This window comes from Pristiophorus japonicus, chromosome 16, assembly GCF_044704955.1.
Source record: "Pristiophorus japonicus isolate sPriJap1 chromosome 16, sPriJap1.hap1, whole genome shotgun sequence".
Taxonomy (NCBI): Eukaryota; Metazoa; Chordata; class Chondrichthyes; family Pristiophoridae; genus Pristiophorus; species Pristiophorus japonicus.
Genome location: NC_091992.1, coordinates 110,028,756 through 110,056,616, shown reverse-complemented (window position 1 = coordinate 110,056,616; position 27,861 = coordinate 110,028,756). Strand labels below are relative to the sequence as shown.

Sequence of the window (27,861 nt, the reverse complement as noted above, 5' to 3'; positions counted from 1 at the left end):
GGGGCAGCACGGGCCAGCCCACACTGCGATATGTGTGCGCACTGGGTCCGTGCAGCAGAGCAGGTCTCCAGTTGTCTTGGTTAACCCTTGCCACTGGACCACGGCCTAGTTCTGTCAAGCCCGTGTGGTGACTGGTGTGCAATGGTCACCACACGTTAAAAAAATCCACGCACAGGCATCTTCCACCCTTCAATATGTAGTTCAGGACCTGGAATATTAGGTCCTTCATCAAAACACCTGTGAATTCATCCCTTTTTGGTGTGGAAGCAAGTCATCCTCGATACGAGGGACCACCTAAGAAGATAATGGCTGAGCACTCCACAAAGGTTGATGCAAACATTACCATTACACAGGATAGCTGTACAAACTGAATAGCATGTCAGTTTACACATTATCATCATAGGCAATCCCTCGAAATGAGGATGACTTCCTTCCAAGCCAAAAAGGATGAGTTCACAGGTGTTTCAATGAAGGACCTAATATTCCAGGTCCTGAACTACATGTTGAAGGGTGGAAGATGCCTGTGCGTGGATTTTTTTAACATGTGGTGGCCGTTGCACACCAGCCACCACACGGGCTTGACAGAGCTAGGTCTTGGTCCAGTGGCAAGGGTTATACAAGACGACTGGAGACCAGCTCTGCTGCACGGACCTAGTGCGCGCACATATCGCAGTGTGGGCTGGCCCGTGCTGCCCCTGGGTCCCTGGTCCCGAACTCACGCCTCTCATGGGCACCGATCACATCCCTCCACAGTCTTTTGCCGCTCCTGCTGTATCTGTCCACGCTCCAATCACCGACCTGGACCTTGATGACGTCACTCTTCGCTGCCGTCGCCCTCCTGCACCAGCTCGCACTGCTCCCTGAAGTGGCCTCCACGCTGCTCCCGGGCCACCGCGCCTCCATTCCTTTTATGGCCCCGACCTGCCGCTGGTGTTCTCACGCAGGTCGGGGCCTCGACGCATACACACAGAACTGCAAAAAAAGAACAAATTTGAATTTACATCGAGCCTCTTACAACTTCAGGATGTCCCCAAGCGCTTTGCTGTCAACAGATTACTTTTGAAGTGCAGTCTTCATTGTTATGTGGGCTGAACAGTGTACATTTAAGGTGCACAAACAGAACATGATGGACTGGATGAGATTTCTTACTCAAGCAAAGTCTCTGCTGGTTAAATATTTACACTTGTCAGACTGCAATATTTACTTAAGAAAAGTTGTGTGTGTGTTGTGTTTAGTATAATTGCTTTGAAACAAAATAGTCCCCTAATAGCTCAGTGAGTTTAATCATCACAAAACTAATGGGAAAGTTATAGTTCAATCTTCCCATCTGTGTGGAGTTAGCTAATCGTAGGGAGGGCACTTTTCCAGTTTCTCATACTTTCATTTCTACCTCCATATCTCCCCCTACCCGAGCTATTCACACATTCTCTGACTCATTAATCTCATTATTTCTCTCATTATGCTTCCTAGTATCTCATGCAAAATCACATCTTCCATTTAACCATCTCCTATTTTCCAGTCAAGCACTTTACAAGCCATTGCATTTCTTTTCTTGTGTCTGTATTTCTCGCCCCCTTGCTGAATTCTGTTCCGTTTATCTGTAATATCCTCCGGTTCTGATGATGGGTCACACCTCAAACCTCAACCTATCTGCTTTCTCCACAGATGCTGCCTAACCTGTTCAGTGTTCTCAGCAATTTCTGTTTTTTGTTTCAGTGTCTTTCTTGATTTGATGTGGTTTGAGAAGAATAATTAAAGTTGATCATTGCTGCGACATATTTCATTTTGCACTGCATACTGTTTATTTAGCTGTTCTATATGCAGTAAGTTGTCTGTTTGTTTATAACCTGAGTCGCAGTCTGATAGAGTATGCATTCAATTTGCCTACCAAAGAGAGGACACTTGGTGGAACGTAGTTTAGTCCAGTAGATCGGTGTACTCTGAAGGATTCTCTGAATAAAGAATTGAAAAGGATTGCATTTATAAAGTTCCTTTCATGTCCTCAAGATGTCCCAAAATGATTTACATTCAATTCATTACTTTTGAAGTGTCACTGTTGTTATGTAGACAAACACAACAGCCAATTTGTGCAAAACAAGATCATACAAACATCATCATCATAGGCAGTCCCTTGGAGTCGAGGAAGACTTGCTTCCACTCTTAAAATGAGTCCTTAGGTGGCTGAACAGTCCAATACGAGAGCCACAATCCCTGTCACAGGTGGGACAGATAGTCGTTGGGGGTAAGGGAGGGTGAGACAAGTTTGCCGCACGTTCTTTCCGCTGCCTGCTCTCGGCATTGAGACTCGAGGTGTTCAGCGCCCTCACGGATGCACTTCCTCCACAAAGGGCGGTCTTTGGCCAGGGACTCCCAGGTATCAGTGGGGATGTTGCACTTTATCAGGGAGGCTTTGAGCGTGTCCTTGTAATGTTTCCTCTGCCCACCTTTGGCTCGTTTGCCATGAAGGAGTTCCGAGTAGAGCGCTTGCTTTGGGAGTCTCGTGTCTGGCATGCAGACAATGAGGCCTGCCCAGCGGAGCTAATCAAGTGTGGTCAGTGCTTCAATGCTGGGGATGTTGGCCTGGTCGAGGACGCTAATGTTGGTGGATCTGTCCTCCCAGGGGATTTGTAGGATCTTGCAGAGACATCGTTGGTGGTATTTCTCCAGCGACTTGAGGTGTTTACTGTACATGGTCCATGTCTCTGAGCCATACAGACAGCAATGTGATAAATAACCAGTTAATTGGTTTTAGTGGTGATGGTTGCGTAATAAATGTTGAGAAAGAATTTGCATTTATATACTATGTTCCATGACCTCAGGACATCGCAAAGTGTTTCACTGCCAATTAAGTATAGTCAATGTAGGAAAATGTAGCAGCAAATTTGCACCTGGCATAGTTCCACAAACAGCAGTGAGATAAATGATCAGATTTTTTTTTTAGTGGTGTTTATTGAAGGATATAAATTGGCCAGCTCTGTTAGGCGGGCCACATTGTTCACATGCCCGACACGAGACTCCCAAAGCAAGCACTCTACTCGGAACTGCTACACAGCAAGCGAGCCCCAGGTGGGCAGAGGAAACGTTTCAAGGCAACCCTCAAAGCCTCCTTGATAAAGTGCAACATCCCCACCGACACCTGGGAGTCCCTGGTCAAAGACCGCCCTAAGTGGAGGAAGAGCATCCGGGATGGTGCTGATCACCTCGAGGCTAGTCGCCGAGAGCATGCAGAAACCAAGCGCAGACAGCGGAAGGATTGTGCGGCAAACCAGACTCCCCACCCACCCTTTCCTTCAACCACTGTCTGTCCCACCTGTGACAGACTGTAATTCCTGTATTGGACTGTTCAGTCACCTAAGAACTCACTTTTAGAGTGGAAGCAAGTCTTCCTTGATGTTGAGGGACTGCCTATGATGATAAGTTGGCCAGAACATGAGTTGAACTCCCCTGCACCTCTCCAAATAGTGATATGGGACCTTTTGCATCCACCAGAGAGGACGGATAGGCTCTCACTTCAACGTCTCATGCGAAACCATCAACAGTGCAGCAAGTCCTAACTACTGCATTGAAGTGTCAGTTTGAATCCGAGGTCTCACTGATTTGACGATAAAAGACATCACAGCTGAGCGCAATCGTGTCCTCACCTGATTTTCACAGAGTGGTCACTCAATAATGATGAAGAGCTGATTTTTCCTTCCTTAACCCAAGAGCACTGAAGCTAATTGTAGTGTCTCTGTCACTAGCTTCACTGAAATAAAACAAACTCAGCACAGGTTGGTGGTCAAAACTGAGACCTCATAGGTCATTACAGCTCAGCTACTCACTGGATAAATTTATTGAATCATCTAGATAGCCTAGAAAAAAAATGCTCCTTAAAAATACACATTTAGGCAGAGTAGATAAAAGTATTGAACTTTTCAGAAATAGAATCATATAATCAAATATTTAAAGTTTTTCACAGTCTTCATCCTTCATAATCACTGGAGGTGAAATACACAGAGGGTTGGTTTATAGAATCAGTACAGGATTTCAAAGATAACTCGTGAGATGGCTGAAGACACTGGTTCTTTTACAAGTGCAAAAGGCTCGTGACCAGGACTTACTGAATTATGTCGGAAAGATGTGTTCATGAAAGTCAGACATTGGTGTGTTTCGTCTCTGTTTTCTTTCACTATGTTTGCAGTGTTCTATTTAATAGATGGTACACATGGCATATTCAGACTAGTTGACCGATGTATGTCGGAAGTACAGAATTACTGGTGGAGGTGGTTCTCTTCATTCTCTTTCCCCTGCCCCAATACACACACATTCATGATTGAAGGCATACCATATTCAGTATACAACTCAAATGCATTAAACAACAAAAGAAAGTTTATTTTAATAAATACAAATGGATCTGCCATGTCATTGCTCATGTTCAGATCATGTATTCCAACATACTCCTGGCCGACCTCCCACGCTCTACCCTATATGTAAACTTGAGATTATCCAAAACTTGGCTGCCTGTGTCCTAACTCGCACCAAGTCCCGTTCACCCATCGCCCCTGTGCTCGCTGACCTACATTGGCTCCCGGTTAAGCAACGCCTCGATTTCAAAATTCTCATCCTTGTTTTGAAATCCCTCTATGGCCTCGCCCCTCCCTATCTCTGTAATCTCCTCCAGCCCCTCAACCGCCTGAGATATCTGCGCTCCTCTAATTCTGCCCTCTTGAGCATCCCTGATTATAATCACTCAACCATTGGTGACCGTGCCTTCAGTTGCCTAGGTCCCAAGCTCTGGAATTCATTGCCTAAACCTCTCCGCGCCTCTACCTCGCTTTCCTCCTATAAGACGCTCCTTAAAACATACCTCTTTGACCGCACTGCCTGAAAGGGTGGTGGAAGGAGAATCAAAGGGAATTGGATATACTTGAAAAAGGAAGAATGCAGAGTTATGGGGAACGAGCTGGGAAGTGGTGTTTCTGTTCATTCTAATTAGATAACTCTTTCAAAGAGCTGTTTCAAACTCTTTCAAACAGGCACTTTGGGCCAAATGGCCGCCTGTGCTGTAAGATTCTATGAGCTCATTTAATGTTGCTCTTATTTAATCATTTGAACCAATGAGCATAGAAGACATACACAAAGTGTTGACATTACATATAAATAGAATATACTAACTTGGGTTACTGCTCAAGGTACATTAGAGAATATACTGTTTTGTCAGGACAGAAATACTACAACAAGTAGTTCAATCGTTCTGCTGTTGAGGTGCAATTGTTGTGTTGCTTTAAGGGCCCAAGTTATAATTGCTGTGCCTTGTAGAGTCAGCCAATGGCTCACTTGGTAGCCCTCTTGCCTCTTGAGTCAGAATTGCTATTGAGGGAGTGCAGTGAAGGTTCACCAGACTGATTCCCGGGATGGCTGGACTGACATATGATGAGAGACTGGATTGACTGGGCCTTTATTCACTGGAGTTTAGAAGGATGAGAGGGGATCTCAGAAACATATAAAATTCTGATGGGATTGGACAAGGTAGATGCAGGAAGAATGTTTCCGATGTTGGGGAAGTCCAGAACTAGGGGACACAGTCTAAGGATAAGGACTAAGCCATTTAGGACTGAGATGAGGAGAAACTTCTTCACTCAGAGAGTTGTCAACCTGTGGAATTCCCTACCGCAGAGAGTTGTTGATGCCAGTTCGTTGGATATATTCAAGAGGGAGTTAGATTTGGCCCTTATGGCTAAAGGGATCAAGGGGTATGGAGAGAAAGCAGGAAAGGGGTACTGAGGTGAATGATCAGCCATGATCTTATTGAATTGTGGTGCAGACTCGAAGGGCCAAATGGCCCACTCCTGCACCTATTTTCTATGTTTCTATGTTAGAAGGTTGTGGGTTCAAGTCCCACTCCAGGGACAAAAATCTAGGTTGACACTGAGGGAGTCTGGGGTGCCGTCTTTCGGATGAGATGTTAAACCGAGGTCCCGTCTGCTTTCTTAGGTTATTGTAAAAGATCCCATGGTACTATTTCGAAGAAGAGCAGGGAAGTTATCCCAAAGTTTAGCCCTCAACCAACATAACAAAAAAACAGATTATCTGGACATTATCACATTGTTTGGGGGAGCTTGCTGTGTGCAAATTGGCTGCCACATTTCCTACACTACACCGGTGACTACATTTCAAAATTACTTAATTGGCTGTAAAGCGCTTTGGGACATCTGGATGTTGTGAAAGGCGCTATATAAATGCAAGTCTTTCTTTTCTTGCTCAGATCAATTCGCAGGCAGATTGGCTATCTTTTTAAAAATGATACTTCCTTTAAGTGTGACAAAGAAATTTGCGTGTGTAACAGTTAACACCCGCAGTGTAACAGACACAGACGTGTATATAATAAAAAGTGTAATTATATAAACATATAGCATCACCCGCCTGAGCCCATCTGCTGCTGAAACACTCGCACATGCCTTTTCCACCTCCTTTCTTGACTGAGTTCAACTATGTTCACAGTAGGTCAGTGCAAATCAATTTTATAAATCTTTTCAGTGAGATTTAGCAAAAATAATTCTATCCCTCTTTTGGGTTTTGATCAGATTATAATTACATTATAGACTGAGGCAGTTCATTCCCAAATTGCATCAGGTGGTAACTTGAAGAAAAGATGTACTTGCTTTAACCAGTCTCCTATAATACACCCCACTTTATGCCCAATTTTGAAAAACAGTTCAAGATTTAAAACTCCCTAATTAAAACCGTCTGTTGATAATGTGGGGTAGTTTTATCTGACTTTTCCTTTAAATCGGGCATAATTTGTGCTTGTTAACTTTTTATTGTGGTTCATAAGATCAGAAAATAGCGATGAACAAGGAACACTATTTGGCCCATCCTGGCAGTCAGCCAGAAAAACCTTAGAGTTCCCACCCCACCCCCCTCATAGTGTTCACTTATTGCTTAAACACTTCCCTGTTTGTCTTCACTATATTAACCAGAAAGCCATTCCACGTATTCATTACCCTTCATGTGAAAAAGAATGCTCTGTTATTGAAGAATTGCCTTTCTGTCAAAATTTAGATTAAAGTGACAAGGCCCTGAAGTAGTGTTCCATATTTACTTTTTCTATACCATTTGCTATCTTAGGTCTACTGTTAGGTCTCCTCTTGTTCACTTATTTTCAAGACTGAAAAGCCCAAGATTCTCCAGTCTTTAGGAAAAATGTGAAGGCCTCAGAGATGGTGCAGAAAAGATTTATGAGAATGATTCTAGGGATGAGGGACTTCAATTGCATGGATAGACGAGAGAAACTGGGATTGTTCTCCTTCAAGCAGTGAAGGTTGAGAGAAGACTTGATCGAGGTGTTCAAAATCATGAATGGTCCAGACAGAGTAGATAGAGAGAAACTGTTCCCATTGGTGGAAGGGTCGAGAACCAGAGGACACAGATTTAAGGCAGAAGAACCAAAGGTGACAGGAGGAAAAACTTTTTTACGCAACGATTGGTTAGAATCTGGAATGCACTGCCTGAAAGAGCGGTGGAAGCAGACTTAATCGTGGCTTTCAAGAGGGAATTGGATAATATTTTGCAGGGCTACAGGGAAAGAGTGGGGAAGTGGGACGAGCTAAAGCGCTCTTGCAGAAAGCTGGCTCGGACTCAACGGGCCGAATGGCCTCCTTCTGTGCTATAACCATTTTATGATTCTATCACATCACTTCATAAGACCAATAAAGCGACAGATTAGCCTCATGGCTCTTCTCAACACCATCTCCAGGGTTGAATTTCTGACTTGTGACTTTGACTAAAACTGGGCACAATACAATAGATGTGTTCATCACAACTTTATTATGACACACTCTGCCATGTACTTTGCCAATTTGGCTCTCTAGTTTAATATCCTATTTGCTTTCATAATTGCTGCTCCACAGTGACTGACACGTGAAGTGCTGAGTCTTCCTGAAAAAAGGTCTTCCCAGCTACTGGCCTGAGTGAATTTGTCAAGTTGATGTTGTGTGAGGCACTGGAGCTTCCTGACCCCCAGCCCTAGTGAATCTGGCAAATTTATCTTGGGTGTTGCCAGCACCTCTGCAAGAGCCATGCATCAGGAACCAGTGTTCTGACAAAGTGTCATCGACCCGAAACGTTAACTCTGCTTTCTTTCCGCAGATGCTGCCTGACCTGCTGAGATTTCCAGCATTTTGTTTTTAGACCAGATTCCAGCATCCGCAGTATTTTGCTTTTGTATATGCTCAGTCATACAGATCAACAATGTAAGCAGCTCAGATGACAGTGAGGAACTGCCATTACTGATTAATACAACTGAACGTAATTGATCAGTATAAACAGTCACAATAATGTAGTGTCAGCTAGATAGTGGTTTTGGACAAAAGATCTTTTTGATCAGTGAGTGAACGATCATTATAAATGTTGAGCACTGCATCTGGATTTAATGGCACATGCCTAGTATTGGAAATGGCAAGAAAATGGTAGCCCAGATTTGGAGGCTCACCATCTATGGTTACATTTTTATATTGTTTTTAAAAGTTATGCATAAGTGTACGTTTTTCACGTGAATAGTTGAAGGTAACGTTGTCACAGACAGGGCAGTATTTCAAAGAGTTCAAAGATACGGCTTTTCTTTTAGATTTACTTCTGGGAGTTCCAGCGACAGAATGAGACAGAAAAATTGAAGACTCTCTTCCTCCCCGAAACCAACGTGAAACTGAAGAACCTAACGGGCTACACTACCTACCTGATCAGCGTGAGCGCATTCAACGCTGCCGGTGACGGACCGAGAAGTACACCTATCAGGAGTCGGACGCAACAAGCAGGTGAGAGCAACAACAGAAGTCTGAAGAAATACAGCTATTGGGTCGTACTGTCATTAAGAGAAAAATATATATGATGTTTAAATTCATTTGAAAGGTTTATGCAAGGGTCAGCTGATGGTCACTGCTCCATGGGTGGCGGTTAATTGACAGAGAACCCAGACTGTTCAAGCTATGCCTGCAGTGCCATGCTGCAGTTTGAAGAAGGTCTGTAAGGTTTATAATTGGGCCTGGGTTTTTTTTTTCAAATTTTATTTTATTTTATTTATTTGATTTCATTATTTATGTTATTTTTCCCTGAAGTTATTGCTCACTAACACCGTGCCAAGGAAGGCCATTTAGCCTTTTATGTCTGTGCCACCACTTTGTGAGAGAAATCCAAAATTAATTCCACTGCCTTGTTCTCCTCCCATATCTATGTACCTTTCTCTTCTTAAAGGAAAAAAATTGGATAAATATTTAAGAGGTGCAGTGGTCTCTGGAACAGCAACTCCATGTGACAGAACATGCCATGCTCCTCTGTATAAAGAAAGTTTTCCTCACCTCGCTCCTCACTCTCTTCGTGATCATTTTAAATTGATGACTCCTCCAGAAATAGTCTTTCCATATTCATTCTATCTAAACTTTTCATAATTTAAAAATATCTATCGCATCTTCTTTTAACTTCTGTGCTCAAGTGGAAACAGTCCCAATATCTGGAATCTCTCCTCACAACGATGGTTTCCTATCCCTGTCATTATCATGGTGAATCTAGGCTGAGTGCTCCCCATGACTTCTTCTTAAGTGTAACTGTTATGTATGCAATAAAGGTACAAATTAGGTACTGTTTAACTGAACTTCTGCTTTATTACGGCCCAAAGTGCCTGACTCACAAAATGGCTGGCCTTTTATACCAGAGCAGCCCAATGTGCATGCTGCTCAGTGATCTCCAGCAATGACACCATCTGGTGGCTACAAACAGCATGTACATACATGATAGTAACAAAAAAGAAAAAAGAAAGACTTGCATTTATATAATGCCTTTCATGACCACCGGATGTTCCAAAGTGTTTTACAGCCGTTGAAGTACTTTTTGAAGTGTAGTCACTGTTGTAATGGAGGAAATGTGACAGCCAATATGTACACAGCAAGCTCCCTCGAACAGCAATGTGATAATGACCAGATAATCAGTTTTAGTGATGTTGATTGAGGGATAAATATTGGCCAAAACATTGGGGATAACTCCCGTGCTCTTCTTCAAAATAGTGCCGTAGGCTCTTTTACATCCACTTGAGAGAGCAGACGGGGCCTCGGTTTAACGTCTCATCCAAAATATGAGTAAATGTAAATGTGTAACAAAGTAAATGGATTCTTTTTATCTGGGTGAAATGCTTCTGCAAATTATACCTAGTCTCACAGGCAGTTGATAGAAATTTGGGTTATACAAACTGCATTGACTCAAGAGTGTGGTTACTGTAAACTCACTCAGGTGCAACCTGATCCATCTTTATTCCAGCCGAAGAGTGCCTGCGTGACAAAGACACCCAGCTTATATACAGGTGGCCAAGCACACATGCGACATGCATAAAGCCCGATGACCTCCGACCACGGCGCCCTCTGGTGACTGTTGACCCCCAAGCATTAATACATAACAACATCCCCCTTTTAAAATCTTAACAACAGTCTTTTTACAAATTAAGACGGTCTGGGGCTTTCCTCTCGCGAGTTGATCGTCTCAGTTCAACTTTGGCTCTGAGCGTTCTGAGTCCGTTGAAACTGAGGGCTGAGTGGCTGATCTGATGGGAGTGGTCATGACCACATCAGAGGCTGAAGGTTCAGAGTCAGTAATATCAGCAGAGTCCTCTGATGAATGAACAATGGCTGGTTGGTCACTGACAGCATCTTCCTCACTCAGTTCCAGTTCATCTGTGTGCCGCAGTTTAACCTGGTCAAAGTGTTTCCTGCATGTTTGCCCATTCTTGAGCACAACAATAAACACTCTGTTACCCTCCTTGGCTGTAACAGTGCCGGCGATTCACTTTGGATCTTGACCATAGTTCAGTACATAAACCGGATAGTTGACCGAGATGTCACGTGACATGGCAACACAATCATGACACCACTGCTGACTTTGACGTCTGTTTTCAACACGATCATTCAAATCAGGATGAACAAGAGAAAGCCTGATCTTGAGATTTCTCTTCATCAGTAGTTCAGCAGGAGGAACCCCAGTAAGCGTATGAGGTCTTGACCTGTAACTGAGCAATATATATGACAACCATCTCTGCAGTGAGCCCTGAGTTACACGTTTCATACTTTGCTTGATCGTTTGAATGGCACGCTCTGCTTGACCATTAGAAGCAGGTTTGAATGGAGCTGATCTCACATGTCTGATGCCATTGAGTTTCATGAACTCCTGGAACTCAAGACTTGTAAAGCAAGATCCGTTGTCACTCACAACAATGTCAAGCAAACCATGAGTAGCAAACATGATACAAAGGCTCTCCATGGTAGCTGTAGATGTGCTGGATGACATCATAACACACTCTATCCACTTAGAATATGTATCTACTACGACAAAAAACATCTTTCCTAGGAACGGGCCCGCAAAATCAATGTGGATCCTCGACCATGGTTTGAATGGCCACCACCAAAGACTCAGCGGAGATTTCGCTGGTACATTACTTAGCTGCAAGCAAGTATTGCACTGATGCATGCATGGTTCCAGATCAGAGTCAATTACAGGCCACCATACGTGAGGCCGAGCAATGGACTTCATCATGACAATACCAGGATGAGTGCTATGAAGTTCACGTACAAATTTTTCTCGACCTTTCTTAGGCATGATTACACAATTACCCCACAGTAAACAGTCTGATTGAATGGACAGCTCATCTTTGCGACGGTTGTAAGGTTTGGTCTCCTCACGCATCTCCATAGGTATGGATGACCAATCACCACTGAGTACAGACCGTTTCACAACCGATAAAATAGGTCATGGCTGGTCCAGATCCTAACTTGTTGAGCAGTGACAGGGGTTCCTTCATTCTCAAAAGCATCCATTACTAACAGTAGATCTGCAGGTTGAGGCGTCTCCATCTCAGTTGTGGGTAAGGGCAGATGATTCAGTGCCTCGGCACAATTCTCAGTATCAGGTCTATGATGGATGACGTAATCATAGGCAGACAATGTCAGCGCCCACCTTTGAATGCGGGACGATGCATTGGTATTAATACCTTTGTTTTCCGCAAACAATGAAATGAGTGGCTTGTGATCCGTTTCCAGTTCAAAACGAAGACCAAACAGGTACTGGTGCATTTTTTTTTACCCCATAAACACAGGCCAAAGCCTCTTTCTCTACCATACTGTAAGCTCTTTCTGCTTTAGACAGACTTCTCGAAGCATACGCAACAGGTTGTAGCTTTCCATGTTCATTTGCTTGTTGGAGTACGCAGCCAACCGCATATGATGAAGCATCATAGGCCAATACAAGACGCTTACATGGATCATAATGACCAAGCAACTTGTTTGAACATAGCAGATTCTTGGCTTTCTCAAAGGCTCTATCTTGAGATGCACCCCAGACCCAGTTGTCGCCTTTTCTTAATAACACATGCAGTGGCTCGAGTAAAGTGTTCAATCTGGGTAAGAAATTACCGAAGTAGTTGAGTTGCCCAAGGAACGAACGCAGCTCCATCACTTTCTGAGGCCTGGGTGCATTTTTGATGGCCTCGGTTTTCAAATCAGTGGGCCTGATGCCATCAGCAGCAATATTCCTCCCGAGGAATTCGACTTCGGGTGCCATGAATACACACTTCGAGCGTTTCAGCCTGAGTCCCACTTTGTCCAGATGCTGTAGGACTTCTTCAAGATTGTTCAGATGTTCAACAGTGTCGCGACCTGTGACCAGAATGTCATCTTGAAACACGACAGTTCTAGGAACGGACTTCAGTAAACTCTCCATATTCCTCTGAAATATGGCTGCAGCCGAACGAATCCCAAAAGAACACCTGTTGTAGACAAACAGTCCTTTATGGGCATTGATGAGTTTCTTCGAAGTGTCGACAAGCTCCTGGGTCTTATAGGCCGATATCAGATCCAGTTTCGTGAACGACTTTCCACCAGCTAGCATGGCGAACAGGTCATCAGCCCTCGGTAACGGATACTGATCCTGTTTCAAAAATCGGTTAATCGTAACCTTGTAGTCTCCACAAATTCTGACAGTGCCATCACTCTTCAACACAGGAAAAATGGGACTAGCCCACTCGTTAAACTCGACCGGTGACATGATCCCTTTACACTGGAGTCTGTCAAGCTCAATTACAACCTTCTCCCTCATCATGTATGGAACAGACCGAGCATTGTGATAGACAGGCCTTGCATTGGAGTCCAGGTGAATCTGCACCTTGGCTCCCATAAAATTACCAATGTCCATTTCAAACAAAGAAGGAAACATTTTCAATACTTGAGCACACGAAGTATCATCCACCGAGGACAACATCTTGACATCATTCCAGTTCAGCTTGATTTTCTCGAGCCAATTCCTGCCAAACAACGTTGGACCATTACCTGGGACGATTCATAATGGTAGCTCACCGTCACCGTCATATGACACCTCAATTGCTGCACTGCCGAGGACCGGTATGAGTTCCTTAGTGGCATTGACTGGACTCAGCTTCGGTTTCGCAGCCTTATTGTCCCACAGCTTGTCGAATGTCCTTTGGCTCATTATCGACTGGCTCGCACCCATATCCAGTTCCATTGATGCAGGCACGCCTTTCAGCTTCACATTAACGACTATCGGCCGGCTCTTGCTCAGGAACGAATACAGTCCATTCACTTCCTCCTTGGGTTGCGTATCCAGGCCATCACTGAACTGGTCCTCATCAACCACGTGGTTGAGCCGCACCACGCTTGCTCCGTTGTGGACACATCCTGTGAAGCTGCCCCACTTTCGAACATCCATTGTATGAGTATTGTCTAAACTGACACTGATGAGGCTGATGATTGCCCTCACAACGCCAACAGGGTTAAATCTGTTTCGAACCAGTTGGCGGGCTCTGAGCAGTGGCAGGTTTCGCGTAAGCAGCTCTGCCCAAAAACGACGCCATCTTGTTTACAGTACTTGCCGTGGAACTCTGACTTGTCGATGGTATCTGCCTCAAATTATCATCCATCGTCATGCATGTCTGGGCAGTCGCAATGACCTTTTTCAAATCCAGTGTCTCTGCAGCCGACAGCTTCCTGAGTATTGCATCATGGCTGATGCCTATCACGGAGACATCACGCAGCATGTCTTCCAGCATATTCCCGAACTTACACAGCTCAGCAAGATGTCGCAGGTCGGCAACAAATCCCGACACAACCTGGCCCTCAGCACGAACATGCGTGTAGAAACGGTAGCGTGATATGATGATCCCCTCTTGTGGCTTCAGATGGTTACCCACCAACGTACATAATTCCTCATATCCTTTTTCCGACAGACGTACAGGCGAGAGAAGATTCTTCATGAAGCCGTAAATTTTCGGACCACAAACAGTGAGGAAAACTGCCCTGCGCTTAACTGCCTAGGCCTCTGCCTCCATGCCATTGGCCACAAAATACTGATCCAGGTGGTCAACAAAATCTGCCCGATCCTTACCCTCCACAAATCTCTCCAGGATTCCAACCGTGCCCATTGTGCATGCGAAGGTTCTTAAATTACTTCGTCGTCAATTGTAATGACTCAAAAGTCTGGTTACTGTAAACTCACTCAGGTGCAACCTGATCCATCTTTATTCCAGCCGTAGAGTGCCCGCGTGACAAAGACACCCAGCTTATATCAGGTGACCAAGCACATATGCCACATGCGTACAGCCCGCTGACCTCCGACCGTGGCACCCTCTGGTGTCTGGTGATCCCCAAGCATTAATACATAACACAAACCTCATCAAAGCACAAAAATAGTAAATGCAGACTGGACCAACATTTAAGTAAGTTCAAAGACATCACTATGCAAAATGAAAATATTTACAGTTAAACAATTGAAACCAGTTAATTAGAGCAGAAAGCTGGAAATGCAATTATCCCATTTAAACCCCACATTAAACAAAATTATTTGGTTCCACAGGGCTCAGTACTCGGTCCCTTACTTTTTATAGTATATATTAATGATTTAGACTTAAATGTAGGGGGCATGTTGAAGAAATTTGCAGATGATACAAAAATTGGCCGTGTGGTTGACAGTGAGAAGGAAAGCTCTCAATGGCAGGACGATATCGATGAACTGGTCAGTTGGGCAGAAAAGTGGCAAATCGAATTCAATCCGGAAAATTGAGGTAATGCGTTTGGGGAGGGACAACAAGGCAAGGGAATACACAATGGGAGATACTGAGAGGTGTGGAGGAACAGAGGGACCTTGGAGTATATGTCCACAGATCCTTAAAGGTAGCAGGACAGGTCGATAAGGTAGTTAAAAAGGCATACAGAATGCTTTCCTTTATTAGCTGAGGCATAGAATACAAGAGCAGAGAAATTATACTAGAACATATACAACACTAGTTAGGCCACAGCTTGAGTACTGCGTGCAGTTCTGGTCACCACATTACAGGAAGGATGTGATTGCTCTTGAAAGGGTGTAGATGAGAGGATGTTGCTAGGACTGGAAAACTTTAGCTATGAGGAAAAATTGGATAGGCTGGGGTTGTTTTCCTTGGAACAGATGAGACTGAGGGGAGATTTAATTGAGATGTATAAAATTATGAGGGGCCTAGATAGAGTGGATAGGAAGAACCTATTTCCCTTAGCAGAGGGGTCAACAACCAGGGGGCATAGATTTAAAGTAATTGTTGGAAGGATTAGAGGGGAGATGAAGACAAATTTCTTCACCAAGAGAGTTGTGGGGGTCTGGAACTCACTGCCTGAAATGGTGGTAGAAGCAGAAACCCGCATCACATTTAAAAAGTACTTGGATGTGCACTTAAGGAGCTGTGACCTGCAGGGCTACGGACCTAGTGCTGGAAGGTGGGGTTAGGCTGGGTAGCTCTTTTTTGACCTGCACGAACACGATGGGCCGAATGGCCTCCTTCTGTGTCGTAATTTTTCTGCGATTCTATGATTTGAGTATTTTAATACTGGTTGGTACCTGGGCAAACATTCTTTTACAACAATATTCCCATTAACCTTCTCCCTATTAATTATTCTCACTGAAATGAGTTGCAGCTTGTGTTCAATTTACTGATGTAAATGGTATGAAATTATAGGCATCCTGTTTAATTTTTTCTTTGACCTTTCTTCATTGAAGCAATGTATGGAAGTTTTCTGGATATCACTCAATGCTACACTCATTTATTGTAAAAACTGTGACTGTCCTCCTGTGTAGAGCGGAGTGTTGCAGACCAGGACGGCCCAAGATTCAATCCCTGGCCTACATTAAGTTAACTGATCTTAGCTAATTGAGGGAAAGGAAATATCAGCTGGGGTTCCTGTCCTGATTGCTGTCCAATACTCCTTAACGCCAAGTTCCCATGGTGAGGATTTGATCAGGCTTGGCTGTGATGTCCCCCTCTTACTCTGCCAGTTGAACAGCTTGCCAACGCTCCCTGCCCAGGGTGGCATATGAAGCACGGACACTTGTGTGTGACATTGGGCGGCTGCCAGCATCTGTCGAGCTGTACCCAGGTTAACACGTTCAGCAAAGGAAAGAACATTTGGAAAAAAAAAGATGTGACTATAAATGACTTCTTAGCCAATCCATATAGTCTTCAAAACCTTGTGCTTTGCAAGATAGGAATCACTCTGTACGATCAACAGTTGGTTTAAGCAGTCGCAAAAATAGCAGTAATGGGAATCTGCAAACAGCTGAAGCTTGTAAGTTATAGGGGCCGATTTTCATCAGCCCACCGCCCGCTGCCGGTGACGGCCACCCACGCCCGCCGACATTTCTCGCGAAGATCCTTTCGAGGTGGCCTGGAGCGGGCGGGAGGGGAGAGCTGCCAGGAACAAGTGGTGCAACTGAGCTCCCGCCCGCCGAGCTCCCATATTCCTGTGGGCGGGACTCGGCGGCAGAACGGGAGTAGACTGCTGGCTGCAGACTGGTCTGTCCCCGACGGTATGTCTGAAGAACCTGAAAAAAAAGGTAAGTGAACATGTTTAAAAAAAAAATGTCAACAGCGACTTACCTGCATGGGGTCCCTTGAAGGTCTTCGGACAGTTTTTGTACTTTTTATTGCTGATTTTTTTTTTTTCAGGTCTTCGACCCTCCGTGGGCCCGACTCCATCATCGACGGCACTTGGGCGGCAAGCTCCTTTGCCGCCGAGAATGAGAGCTGCCGCCCAGATTGCTGTCATTAGAACATAAGCACATAAGAAATAGGAGCAGGAGTAGGCCCTACAGCTCTTCCAGCCTGCTCTGCCATTCAATAAGATCATGGCTGATCATCGACCGCAACTCCACTTTCCCGTCTGATTCCCATATCCCTTGATTCCCACCAGTAGTGGGATTACGTTCATTCTACAAACAGCTTTGGTTGCCTCAGACTTTTGCACAGATACAGCAAACGACTGACTGACAAGTGAATACATGTCTTTTTTAAATGAATTTCCCATGTAGTTCAGTGCAGTACTGAGGGAGCGCTGCACTGTCGAAGTTGCCGTCTTTCAGATTCGACCTTAAACTGAGGCTCCGTTTGCCCCCTCAGGTGTCCTGGCCAATAATTATTTCTCAACCAACATCATTAAAAACAAATTATCTGGCCTTTATATCGTTGCTGTGCATTTGCTGTACTATAACACTGACTACACTTCATATTGACTGTAAAGCACTTTGGGATGTTGAGGTCCTGAAAGGTGCTATATGAATGCAAGTCTTTCTTTTCTGTGTATAGTTTGGAATATGTGTAATTCCTAAGAGATAAGGAAAATCTGATTTATCTAACACACACATGAAATACTCTGAATTTGGAATATTTGAGAGAACTTTTCATTTGCTTCCCAAGTTCCAACAGCTCAAACACTTTAATTGATGATTCCAACTCTTCCCAAATAAAATATTTTCACTGGTTAAAGATATATGAATAATGGAATGAGAATAAAAACTAACAATGATCAAACCCTTTGCTCTTGGGGAGCCTTTCCCTGCTGAGAAGTTCCAAAAAGAGTGTCTCTGTTATATCACAGCGGGGTGTTTGAGACCTGTGAGCTCTTTTGTCCCTGTGTGACTTCTATTTGCTTTTTGGCAGCTGACCTCTGCCAGGATCACGGTCTTGAAAAGATGTTGATCTTTTTGCAGCAGAATGTAGAAAGCAGTGATGTTCATAGGGAAGACTAGAACGAGGGGGTATAATCTTAGAATAAGGGGCCGCCCATTTAAAACTGAGATGAAGAGGAATTTCTTCTCTGAGGGTTGTAAATCAGAGAGCTGTGGAAGCTGGGTCATTGAATACATTTAAGACAGAGATAGACAGTTTCTTAACCGATAAGGGAATAAGGGGTTATGGGGAGCGGGCAGAGAAGTGGAGCTGAGTCCATGATCAGATCAGCCATGATCATATTAAATGGCGGAGCAGGCTTGAGGGGCCACATGGCCTACTCCTGTTCCTATTGCTTATGTTCTTATGCGACGACTTTCGAGCAGCGCTAACAATCTAACTAGACTAGAAAGTGCAGAGAGTTCAGGAGTGGCATGTATATCATCAAAGGCTGTATGTCATCAAACTTGCTGCTGGGAGTCGAAGCACAATTTTGAAACCAATTTGGAATAATCCAGGTTGTGGTGAAAGTAATGTGATGTTACCTGCAGCTGTCTTCATCGGATCACCCAGGCAGGGCTGGTGAGGGCAATGGCTCGGTTATGAAATCCTGATGTAGGAATGCTACTTTCTTTGTTGCAAATGGGCCTTTAGGACAACAAGGCTTTAATTATAGCTGCAGGCCAACCAAAAGATCTTGCCGTTGTAACAGGTAAACCTCTCTAATCCCATCTTAATTGTTAAGGCCTGAAGTCATAATCCAGGCTCAGTAGTGGAAGTTGATGTCTCCTGGTCCATGGTACTACCCTGCTTATACTATGATGAGGCTACGGGAACTCTCCCTCCCACCCCCCACATGGTGCTCAGGCTTCCACCAATCAGCTTTTCCCCATTATCAGTTCACTGTCCTGTCCAGCACCCCCACATGAGAAATCAAAGAAACAAGTACACACAAAAACACACGTATAGATGGGCAAATCTTTTGGCAGAAAACGATGGGGCCGATTTACCTGTGACCACTTCTATTGGACGGGGATCTGCTGCCCATCAGATGGAAGCAAGCAAGAGGCCTCAGCCATTATTGAGCTTTAGTGGCATTCTGTCGGTGATTTGCTCGTGCTTTGGAAGCAGCTTGCCAAGCAGAAAGGGCAGGAAATCTGGCGGCTCCACTACAGAGCCCAACTGGTACAGGTACATTTAAGGCGGAGAAGCAATTCTGGGGAAAGGCCACAGAAGGTTGAACATCAGGGGCATGGGAGTGATTCTTGACAGACCAGGAGGAGCTTTATTGCTCTTCCTGACCCCACAAAAAAAATACTTTAAAATCTTTTTCTAAGCCTCTATTGAGCAGCCTACAAAGGTACTTTTTGTCCTTTTAAAAAATGCATCCGGGACCTATTGACGTATTAGGGCCCCCATTTGCGTGGAATAATGAGGCTCCGTCCTGTTTCCAGCAGGCATCTGGGTCACCTGTTTCAAGGCCCTCACCAAAGTGATGGAACCCCAGGTGTCGGGAACGGGGTGGTAAGTCCTGCGCCAACCCTTCGCCCACAGTTGGACTCACTTACGTCTCTCTGGATGCTGATGCACCTCTTCTAACTAGATGACCTAGTTGACACCTCACGCTGAGTAAGTGAGGTTGTGGAAACAGGAACTACATTCTTGCCCCTTACATCAGGGATCTCCCATCATAGGCCAGGACCCAGTATATCCAGCTCCCAGAGTCCCAGCTTATTTCCAGGGTGGTTCCACCTGACTCTCATTTGTGGTATTGTGGAAGTCTCCCTGAAATTGCTGAGTAAATTTGGGTCCTGTATTTTTTAAATTGCCTTGTGTGTAGTGAACATGTGCATGTATTTCCCAACGTTTAGAACGCAGGTAGACTGGAAACCACTTAATTGCAACTGCTCAGGACAACCTCGCAAATGATGATAAAATAAGAATTTCTATCAAGTGAAAAGCAATATAATGAAGGCTGATCTGGTACAGACCAACATTGATTTTCCTAAATTTCATACAATACCTTACAACAAAGGTGAATACAATATAACATCTTAAAAATTAAAGGAAATGCTCACATCTCAGGAACTTTTTTAATGCTGCGAAGAATTCTGTCATTTTTTTTGGTGGAGATCAGAAGTCATCAGCCTCCGCATTTGCCGTTCCAGTGCATAAAATTCATCAAACGTGTTGTTATCTTTTGACTCGATAAGTCGACACAGAACACAGTGTACCTCTCTATCTTAGGAAATGTCCTGCTCCGTCCGGCACATCTACATTTATGTCCTCTGCAGCCTCTGTTGCTGCGTCTTTCAGAGATGAAACGATTTCTGTATCAGTCATCTCTCCGCAGATGTCAAGGTCATCATCCATCGAAACAATAGGATCGAACTCCGCCTGACTCAAACCGCGAAGAATCCCTTCATCAATATCGTCAACTTCAACTGGGTCATTGTTTTCCTTGCTAGAAACTAAACCGCAGTTTCTGAAGCTGTTACTGATGCAGTCCCTGAATTTCAAGGTTTACTGGATAGGTGTATAGCATCCAACCTGCTGTCATTTTTCATAACCTATGAAATGCCAGTTTCCTTATTGGAATATAAAACAGAAACCACCTTGGTATCCGGTAACTAAACAGAGACCAGGGTTTGATCCTGGGACCGTTCTGGTCTGTATGAGTCAGCTATCCACAGAATAAATTCTCTGAGCTGTCAAGGTAGCCTGGTTCTTAAATTAATAACCTACAATATGCAACTTTACAGTACACCTCTCTCTCTTTTATGAGGCTACTTTTGAAAGCCATATAAAAAATACGGTTGTAAAATGTCTTTTTATGGGCTCGCTATTAGCAAGCAAACCATTAAAACAGGTTTTAGCAGAGGCTGTGGCACAGCAGCGAACCGTATAAAAAGGGTCTTTGTGTGGAAAAATTGATAGGTTCAACTTTAGCAACTGTACAGACTTTTACTGTGAATGGCATTTGTTTCTTTTAGTCCTTTGATGATGAGCATTAAACCCTCTCAGTTCCCTGTACACACAGCGTAAAGCCCAGTGCAAAGCAGGATACAAACACATTTATTTGCAGCGAATATGACATTTGTTTCTGCAAACTATAATTACTGTATACATTTTTTGAAATGGTCTTCAACATTGTTGTGCCATCAGGAGAGCTGGCAGGCAGATATCAAATCTTTCCCCACATAGAAAGAAGAAATTCAGAAAGCAGTTTACCCTGGGCTGCCTCAACACAGTACATATTTCCTGCCAATAATCATTAAATGGGATAATTGACTATGAGGTGAAATTGGAAACTTTAATTATTTCTGAAATCCGAGCAACACTATCTTTTCATCTTTATTAAATGTTTTGTTCAGAAGAAACCCTTTCGAATGGCAGTTATCTGTATTTTATTGGAGAAATTTTATGACATTACTGAAATTTTACCATGGAGATAGAGCAGGTGTTGTATGGTTTAGATACCGCAGACCCTTTCAAGAAAAAATGCTAGCTGTGTCTTTGATATTATTTGGCACATAATAAAATTCACTTGGTATTTAATAATATAAAGTGCTGGGGAAAGCCTCAGAAAGACAATTTTTCAAAACAAATATTCTTTGTCTGTTGGTGCTCTGAAGTGTCTAGCAGGAATTGTAAGAAGTTGGCAGTACACACAGACCAGCTGGTGAAGGGATCCTTTCTAGTTATTGACTGAATGGAAACAGTTTAGCAACACAGCAGAGAAATGGAGTAAAAAGTTAGAAAAATAATAATGAAAGGAATCTGAAAGAAAGATCTCAGGATGTCCCAAAGTGTTTCACAGTCACTGCTGTAGTGTAGGGAAATTCAGCAGCCAATTTGCACATAGCAAGATCTCAAAAATAACAATGAGATCAGTGAGAAGATAATCTATTTTTCGTGATATTGGTTGAGGGATAAATGATGGCTATGATACTGGGAGAACTCCCTTGCTCGTCTTTGAATAGTTCCATGGGACTTGGTTTAATGTCCCATTTGAAGGACAGCACCTGCGTCAGCACAGCAATCACTCAGTACTGCTCTGCAGTGTCAGCCGAGATTATGTGCTCCAGTCTTTGCAGTGCGAGAAGGGGACGTAGGAGAATGAAGATAGAAGACAGAGCCAAAGGAGAGGTGGAAAAGGAGTGGATGAAGGGAGGAGGGTTCGCAGGGGTTGAGTAGGTAGTTCAATCGGGAAGAGATAGGAGAGGGGCTCATTTTAATACTCCCCTCTTTCCCCCACCCCCACGCTCTTCTTATCACCTTCTTTCCCACCATCTTCCCTACGGTTCCTCCTCTGCTTCTCCTTTGCACTCCCTTTTTCACACTCCTCGCTCCTTTTCTTCATACTGTTCCCCAACTTTCCTTTTCTTCTCCTTTGTTCACGTCCCATTTCTCTGCCCTCTGCTTTGCTCTCCTTTCCCTTTCCGCTGTCTCCCTTCCCCTCCTTCTCTCTCTCTTCCCCTTCCCCTCCCACCCTTCCCCTACTCATCTACCCTCCCTGTCCTCTCCCCTCCCATGTCCCAATTCCCTGTCCTATCCTTCATCTTATTTTCCCTTCCTGTCTCGCCTTCCACTTCCTCCCTCTCTCTTTCCCCTCCCTCTCTCTTTCCCCTCCCCCTCTCTTTCCCCTCCCTCTCTCTTTCCCCTCCCTCTCTCTTTCCCCTCCCTCTCTCTTTCTCCTCCCTCTCTTTCTCCTCCCTCTCTTTCTCCTCTCTCTCTCTTCCCCTCCCCCTCTCTTTCCCCTCCCCCTCTCTTTCCCCTCCCCCTCTCTTTCTCCTCCCCCTCTCTTTCTCCTCCCCCTCTCTTTCTCCTCCCCCTCTCTTTCTCCTCCCCCTCTCTTTCTCCTCCCCCTCTCTTTCTCCTCCCTCTCTCGTTCCCTTCCCCCTCTCTTTCCCCTCCCTCTCTCTTTCCCCTCCCTCTCTCTTTCACCTCCCCCTCTCTTTCCCCTCCCTCTCTCTTTCTCCTCCCTCTCTTTCTCCTCCCTCTCTTTCTCCTCTCTCTCTCTTCCCCTCCCCCTCTCTTTCCCCTCCCCCTCTCTTTCCCCTCCCCCTCTCTTTCTCCTCCCCCTCTCTTTCTCCTCCCTCTCTCGTTCCCTTCCCTCTCTCGTTCCCCTCCCTCTCTCTTTCCCCTCCCCCTCTCTTTCCCCTCCCCCTCTCTTTCCCCTCCCCCTCTCTTTCCCCTCCCCCTCTCTTTCCCCTCCCCCTCTCTTTCCCCTCCCTCTCTCTTTCTCCTCCCTCACTCTTTCCCCTCCCTCTCTCTTTCCCCTCCCTCTCTCTTTCACCTCCCCCTCTCTTTCCCCTCCCTCTCTCTTTCTCCTCCCTCTCTTTCTCCTCCCTCTCTTTCTCCTCCCTCTCTTTCTCCTCCCTCTCTTTCTCCTCTCTCTCTCTTTCCCCTCCCCCTCTCTTCCCCTCCCCCTCTCTTTCTCCTCCCCCTCTCGTTCCTCTCCCCCTCTCGTTCCCCTCCCTCTCTCTTTCCCCTCCCCCTCTCTTTCCCCTCCCTCTCTCTTTCTCCTCCCCCTCTCTTTCTCCTCCCCCTCTCTTTCTCTTTCCCCTCCCTCTCTCTTTCCCCTCCCCCTCTCTTTCCCCTCCCCCTCTCTTTCCCCTCCCCCTCTCTTTCCCCTCCCCCTCTCTTTCCCCTCCCCCTCTCTTTCCCCTCCCTCTCTCTTTCCCCTCCCCCTCTCTTTCCCCTCCCCCTCTCTTTCCCCTCCCTCTCTCTTTCCCCTCCCTCTCTCTTTCCCCTCCCCCTCCCTTTCCCCTCCCCCTCCCTTTCCCCTCCCTTTCCCCTCCCTCTCTCTTTCCCCTCCCTCTCTCTTTCCCCTCCCTCTCTCTTTCCCCTCCCCCTCCCTTTCCCCTCCCCCTCTCTTTCCCCTCTCGTTCCCCTCCCCCTCTCGTTCGCCTCCCTCTCTCTTTCCCCTCCCTCTCTCTTTCCCCTCCCCCTCCCTTTCCCCTCCCCCTCCCTTTCCCCTCCCTTTCCCCTCCCCCTCTCTTTCCCCTCCCTCTCTCTTTCCCCTCCCTCTCTCTTTCCCCTCCCTCTCTCTTTCCCCTCCCTCTCTCTTTCCCCTCCCTCTCTCTTTCCCCTCCCTCTCTCTTTCCCCTCCCTCTCCCTCACCCCGCTTCATCTTTATCCCCTCTCCTCTTCCTTCCCTCTCCCACCTCCTCAAATCCCCTTCCTCCTCTTCCCTCCCCCTCACCTCTCCTCCTCCCTCTTCATTCAATATTGGAAAGAAAGATATGGATATATATCCTGTGGCAATACACATTAGGAGAAAAGACCAAGTGTAGCCTTCAGGTAAAGTGAAGGTAGAATGTAGAAGATAATTGGACCAGGACCAGGATATAATTCTTCCTCCATTTTAAAATCATACATTCTGTCCTTATTTTTATATAATATTTTGATTTTTTAAATATTATTTAAAGTTAAATAGCAAAATCTAACAGCAATTTGGAAAGCAGAGGTGCAGAGTTGGTGAAGCATGAATATTTCTCTGCAGTGCTGGCTGAGAAGCTGGGAGGTACAAATGTGAAAATGCACTGGCCAACAAGTGCAATAATGGAACGGCAAGTTTACACTGGCAGTTTCAACAATAAACGTGGATATAGGACTTTATAATGGGAAAAATTGACACAAATGTGTGACATAAATATGACAACAAGAAGTAAGATTTTGCAGACAGGAAATGCATACAGATACAAGATGTTTTAATAAATACATACAGATACACACACATATTCTCAATGTTACTCCACTTTCCCCTCCTCTTCCTCTTCTCTCTTCTCAGCATCTCTCCCTTGCTCTTGACCTGAATACTGCACTTCGTCTTAACTCCGCAGGTGCAGTGCCATGGGAGATCATGAATGGAACATGTTAAGAAATATTAAAATATCTCCATTAACAGTGCAAATCTTAAAAGGCTGCATTACCAAACATCTGGTTTCTCCCCATTGTATGACTTGTGAATACAGATAATAGTGTAGCTGATTAGGAATTTTATTTTTCCACAAACAGCTCCAAGCATTCCAAGCTACATCCGATTCAGTGAACTGACGACGACCTCTGTGAACGTGTCCTGGGGAGCACCAAAATATCCAAATGGAATAATTGAAGGATATCGACTAGTTTATGAGCCTTGCACACCTGTCGATGGTAAGCACATAAAGTTTGTAATTCTATCCTGAAATAAGTTATCGTACTGGTACAGAAGTATGTAGAAGGTAAAGGTATGAAAGTCTACTAATTCTTACAAGCTGCCTTTTACAGCCATATACTGTTCCTGTGGGTAATTACAGAGGCTTAGAACAATGAGTTATGGAGCAATTATGGAAGAAACAGAATCATGGGAATGAAAGAAATAGGAGAGGAAAATTATGAAAAAGAAGAGGAAAGGAGAATAAAAAATAAGAACCAAAATAATAAAAGCAGTAATTAGAAAGGAAAAGGGAAAATTGAAAGAAGGAAACAAATAATTTACGGAAGAAAAATTGATGGGTTCTATCTCTGCATCATCACACAGTCAATCATGATTAATGGCCATAGGGCAAAGATTGCAGTGGGCACCCATGTCCATGTAACTATTCCCTGGGAAGGAGTCATTCTTCAGAAGAGAAGGGGAGAAAATTGGCAACAAGAGAAAAGAACGAAACACTATGGTGCATGCCACTGTGATCAGATCGACTGATTTTTGATTGTCTTGTGTACTTGTTCACTTTATATCATAATTAATTCAAAGTTTGTTAAAGTTGTCCTCGGTATATTGTAGGCTGACCGAGTTAGTTTCAGTAATTTTCTCGCTGTCCAGGAGTTAGTAAGATTGTAACTGTGGATGTGAAGGGAAACAGTCCTCGATGGATGAAAATAAAAGACCTATCAGACGGTGTGACATACACTTATCGAATCAAAGCGAAAACGTTCACATATGGACCAGAAATTGAGGCAAACATCACCACTGGCCCAGGAGAAGGTAAATAAATATGCTCTTTTCCCCAAGTCTTACTCTTTGCCATTTCTATTTGTTTTTGAGTTGCAACATTTTATAATGCGTGCCGAGTGATAGCTTCAAGCACTGCCAGATCAGTTATAATCAGGAGCTTAGATTTCCACATTACCTCGAGGTCAAGTTTGAAAGTAGCCTCAACCAAATTCTGCCGTATGAGAATATTGTTTCCCAGGCAAGTCTGTCCCAGGGTTAGCCTCAGCCTCAATATAATAAATATATATTTTTAAATATGTTATAAAACAAACTCTAAATTGATGGCTTTTGTTCAGAAAAATAACTAATTTTAACAGTTCAAAAACAGTTTACTTGTCCTCTTGAGTTCCCCTTGTGCTGCTTACAGCAATAATAGCTGGCTCTTAAAACCTCACTCTGTTAACAAATGGATTTGTGAATAAGGACAAAGATTTTGAAATATGTGCATCAGAGGATAGGGAGTCAATTAATATCAGCGATTCTTTTTCAAAGGGCAGTGGGACTCTGCAGGATAGAATGTAGGCAGTGGAGTTTTGGGCACGTTAAAAATTCTAAAGGATGCATTGGAATAATCATGTCTGGAGGTGGCAATGACTCGGATAAATGTTTCAGCAGCAGTAGGAGTGAGATGGTACAGAGTCAAATCATGTTGTGGAAGTGAAAATGGACGGTTTTGCTGGTAGCAAGGATGTTGTATTTGGATCTCAACACATGGATAAACAAGAAACTGCACTGAATTAGGCACAGCCTCAGAGAGCAGCCAGGGAGAGGCATGGAGTCTGAGGCTAAGGTGCAGAATTTTTGATGGGAATCAAACCACATGGCCTTGGTCTTGGCAATGTTGAGTTGTTGAAAGTTGCTTATCCAAAGCTTGATGGCTAAGCCCATAGGTGATCAAATAATCAAGGATGGTGACTGAGAGGTTCATCTGGATGTTGTCAGCATACATGTGAATAATATCACCAACAGGCACGAGTTAGCTGAGGAATAGAGTCTTGTGGCACATCTGATGTGCCTATGTGGGGGTAGAGGAGAAGGCTTTGATGGAAATGTGCCAATTTCATTGGAACAGCCAAAGTGGAACCAGACTTGGGAAGTGCTACAAAGGTGGACCATAGTGGAGAGAGTGGAGAAGGATACAGTGGTCCACTATGTCAAACACTGCACAGAAGCCAAGCTGAACTACACTCAACAGTCACAAAGGATATATTGGTGACTTTGCTGCAAATGGTCTTGGTGCAGTGGGTAGAGTGGAAATTGGATCACATGAAGTTGTAAAGGAAGAGATGTGTGACATGCTGAACTTTAAGGAGGATGGGAAAGTTTGAAAAAGAGCAGTATTCAGAGAGGACAGAAAGATCAAGGGTGGGTTCTTTTGAGGGGGAGGGGAAGAAAAATGATGATGTTCAACTTGAACAGTAAAGGCCTGAAAAACCTGAGGGGAGGGGAGCCATTGACAAAGTTAGTGGCCATTTTATGAAGGAGGGATAATTATATGATGAGTTGCCTCAGTAAGCAATTGAATGGCTGTTGGGTGGGTCTTTTGGAGGTGATGAGCTTTGTGAGGGGTGTTAGAATGATAGAGAAGAAGCTGCAGAATGATGTGGGGTTGGAGCAAGGATATGGGGCACATGGGGGACTCCAGGGCAGAGGAGGAGGTGACTGAGGCAGCCGAGCAGGTGGTTTTGAAACAAAGAAATCCATAAGCCTCCCACATTTACTGTTGGAGATGAAAGTGGGGAGAGCAAAGGAAGGGGGACAGCATGTCATTGAAAAGGCAAACTTGAGGGTGTCCTTTTCCTCCAAATACTACCTTTTCTTCAATAAATATGAAAAGTAAGGTGAATATTGCTGGAAGTAACAGGTCCCATGGCATTATTTG

The 27,861-nt window shown here is 44.5% G+C and overlaps 1 protein-coding gene across 1 annotated transcript in view; it reads left to right on the top strand.

Annotated features, from left to right (window-relative positions):
- Positions 1 to 27,861, top strand: part of sdk2b (sidekick cell adhesion molecule 2b) — a 460,427-nt gene that overhangs the window by 257,523 nt on the left and 175,043 nt on the right. The window contains exons 36-38 of the mRNA XM_070858209.1: positions 8,606 to 8,792; positions 25,019 to 25,156; positions 25,809 to 25,970. Of these exons, the coding sequence (XP_070714310.1) occupies positions 8,606 to 8,792; positions 25,019 to 25,156; positions 25,809 to 25,970 (487 nt within the window). The remainder of the gene's footprint in view (positions 1 to 8,605; positions 8,793 to 25,018; positions 25,157 to 25,808; positions 25,971 to 27,861) is intronic.